This window comes from Henckelia pumila, chromosome 4 (genome assembly GCF_033568475.1).
Source record: "Henckelia pumila isolate YLH828 chromosome 4, ASM3356847v2, whole genome shotgun sequence".
Taxonomy (NCBI): domain Eukaryota; kingdom Viridiplantae; phylum Streptophyta; class Magnoliopsida; order Lamiales; family Gesneriaceae; genus Henckelia; species Henckelia pumila.
The window spans coordinates 31,054,473-31,057,402 of NC_133123.1; the positions used below are offsets into that span (position 1 = coordinate 31,054,473).

At 36.0% G+C, this 2,930-nt stretch overlaps 1 protein-coding gene across 1 annotated transcript; it reads right to left on the bottom strand.

Moving 5' to 3' along the window:
* Window positions 1-1,251: 1,251 nt before the first annotated feature.
* Window positions 1,252-2,719, bottom strand: LOC140864357 (heat shock factor protein HSF24). Its single transcript, XM_073268494.1, has 2 exons — window positions 2,239-2,719; window positions 1,252-2,104 (listed from the first exon to the last, which is right to left on the bottom strand). Exons 1-2 carry the CDS (start codon window positions 2,440-2,442, stop codon window positions 1,469-1,471), a joined length of 840 nt encoding a protein of 279 aa, XP_073124595.1. The 5' UTR covers window positions 2,443-2,719; the 3' UTR covers window positions 1,252-1,468.
* Window positions 2,720-2,930: the final 211 nt, after the last annotated feature.

Sequence of the window (2,930 nt, forward strand, 5' to 3'; positions counted from 1 at the left end):
GATTCCCTATTTCGCGTATTGAACCAAAACGGGTCACAAAATCATAAATTCATATATCCAAAACTGAAAACAATTAAATGATTCCACTAGAAAGCATGCAGAATCATTGACAATGGCGGAGTCAGAATTCTTAAACTATTCGGGCTAAAATTTTAAACTCTATAATTATTTAAACTTTTGAATCGAATCATTTGTGCTACTATCAAATTAATCTAAAATTTTCCTAAGATCAATATATATAAAATTTTAAAAAGAATTCGGGTCACCCAGGCTAAAGCCGAGTGAAGCTATATGTGGCTCCGCCACTAATCATTGATGACTTGTAATTCATCTCATAAAAACGTTTCAAACTTGATCTTGGATTCAAATCATCTACTGAACCCAAAAAAACTCAAAGGAAACAATCCGTACATACAAAATCAATAATCTTAGTTTAATCTGAAAACATAAAGTTCATAAAGTCAATATGTCATTATCACAACTTGGTAAATATTAAATTCCACAAAGTATTCAAATTCAAACTTAGCCGTCTTGCATAGTTGCATGTATAGAATTGATTAGGACATTCTTTTTAGGAGAATTACTAATTTTCATTGGACATTAGATTAGTCAAAATGTACAACCTCATTCAAGAAACGAATTATATCCTTGAAATCCATATTGTTGCTCAATATGGTTTTAAATCCCCCCTACTTCTGCCCAAATATTCAACTTAAAAAAGTATTTTTAACAAAAATACTAATTTCGTAGCAGGAACGTTTGTCATTTGACTATTTAGCCAAAAAATATACCCAACATTGATAGTACATCTCAAATATTTTGAATGGTAAATTTTAAATATCATATTTTAATTATTCTCTCAATAAAGATAATTATTGCGTCCAACTAAATAAAAATATTAAAAATATTGGTTATTATCTAGTGTTACAAAGTTTTATCTAATTGAAATATGTTGCTTTATATATATAAAAAAATTTCTATAATATCGTCTCGTATATTAGTTTTGTATATCGATCGATTTCCTGCTCATAAAAATATTACTTTCATTAGAAATATGATTTGGATTAACAACGCAAAATACATTCTCTATTATATATTGCTGATATTTTATTGTAACACTCAGATCTTTATCTTAAATTTTACTTTATTTGGATTTATATTTTGTTAGAATATGATGTATATGAAGTAAAAAAAATTCTTTAAAAAGTAAAAAATAAAGTTGTAGGTCGTTTTCGCTTTGAAACATGGGGAGGAAAAAAAAGAAGAAGCCATAACAAACATTGTACAAAGTCTATCAAACAATTTTCCCAAAAAAAGAAAACAAAGAAAAATATGTAATAAAAAAGAGATGGAAGATTCAATTGCCTTAATCCCCCATTTTGCTAATGTAAATGTACTTTATTATATCCCAACCCAAATGTGAAAACTAGAACTCTTTAGCGAGTAACACGTGGCACCAGCTGAGTGGTCAGTTATAGACCTTCCCGCTGTTCTCAGGTGACGCTGAAATCTTCACCCAAGGAGCCCTACTTTTTATTTCTTTCCTTTGAGGCCCTGAAAAGTCAATATTCTCATCACGACCCCTCTTTTTTTTCAAAACTACCCCAAACAGTTTCATACTATTCTCGTCTTCGTCATCATCACTATCTAAACTTTCACCACCCGCCACACCACCGTCTCCGCCGCCGGAAGCGCCGGACCCGAGCTTCATAATGCGTTGGATTTGCTCCGGCGACACATTCAGCCGCCGAGTCAAATAAGCAATCAATTCATCGCACTGTTTCTTGGTCTGCGTCAGCTCAGAACTCAGCGTCTGATTATCTTTTCTCAGCTTGTCATTCTCACCCGATAAATCAGCCGCGAGCTGAGCCGAAGCCTGTGAGCTGGGATTCTTGGAGTTCGGAGATGAAGTGGAGGTTGATCCTAAATCTTCGCCGGAGATCGCCGGTGAAGTTTGGTTATCGGCGGCTGCGGCCTTCCCGCCGGATGGGTTTTGCGAAGAAGATATTTTCCGGCGGTGGATTCCGGTCAAGAGCTCTCTTTCTCCTCGCTTGAAATTCTCGTTGGCGAATTCCCATTTGTCCGGAACAGTTTTCCGAAAACCCTGCAAGAAATAATTCCGATCACGCACTGTGTAATGGTACAAAATGAAGAAAAACAACGAATCAAACAAACATCTGATTTTCCCCCAAAAAATCAGAAGCTTAATTGAGCAACATCGGACGATCAAAAACTCACATAGGTATTGAGCTGGCGAACGAAGCTGGAGAAATTGTTGTGCTTGAAGTAATTGGGCAACAAATCCTTAGCAAACTCGGCTGTTTTCCACACAACAAACGTGGTCCCGCTATCGTTCCACGAAATCACGTCGTTGGTCTCCGGATCATCCACCAAATCGTAAGTCTTCGTCAAGAACGGCGCCGGAACCGACCTCAACGCCATCGATCACTCAAAAACACAAAATAAATCAACGGGTTTTTTTTCGTACAATCAATATTCAGAAACTAAAGAGCAAGAGGGCGGTGAGAAATTCCCAGCCCCAGCAATAGAATCCGAGCCCAGAACGAACGAGATCGTGTTTCGAGATTTTAGCAGCTTCCATCGCAAGATTCTCCAGCTTGTTTTGGCGATGATCTGATGAGCCGACACAAGGGAAGATCAACCATAACTTCTGGGCCTGAGAGAGAATTTGCTGGTAATTGCAGGGAATTTAAATAATGGAAGACAGAAGAAGAAAAGGAAACAGTCTACCTGAGGTTTCTAGAAATATATGGAAACAACACGCATTTTATTTTAGTGTACGCCTTTTTCAAACGTTTCAAACAAACAACTCACCTCTCATAATTATTTCATTAATAAATACTATTTCCTTCCCATTTCTTTTCAAAATATAAAGTTTTTTTTACCCTTAAAAAAGCAATTATAACTGT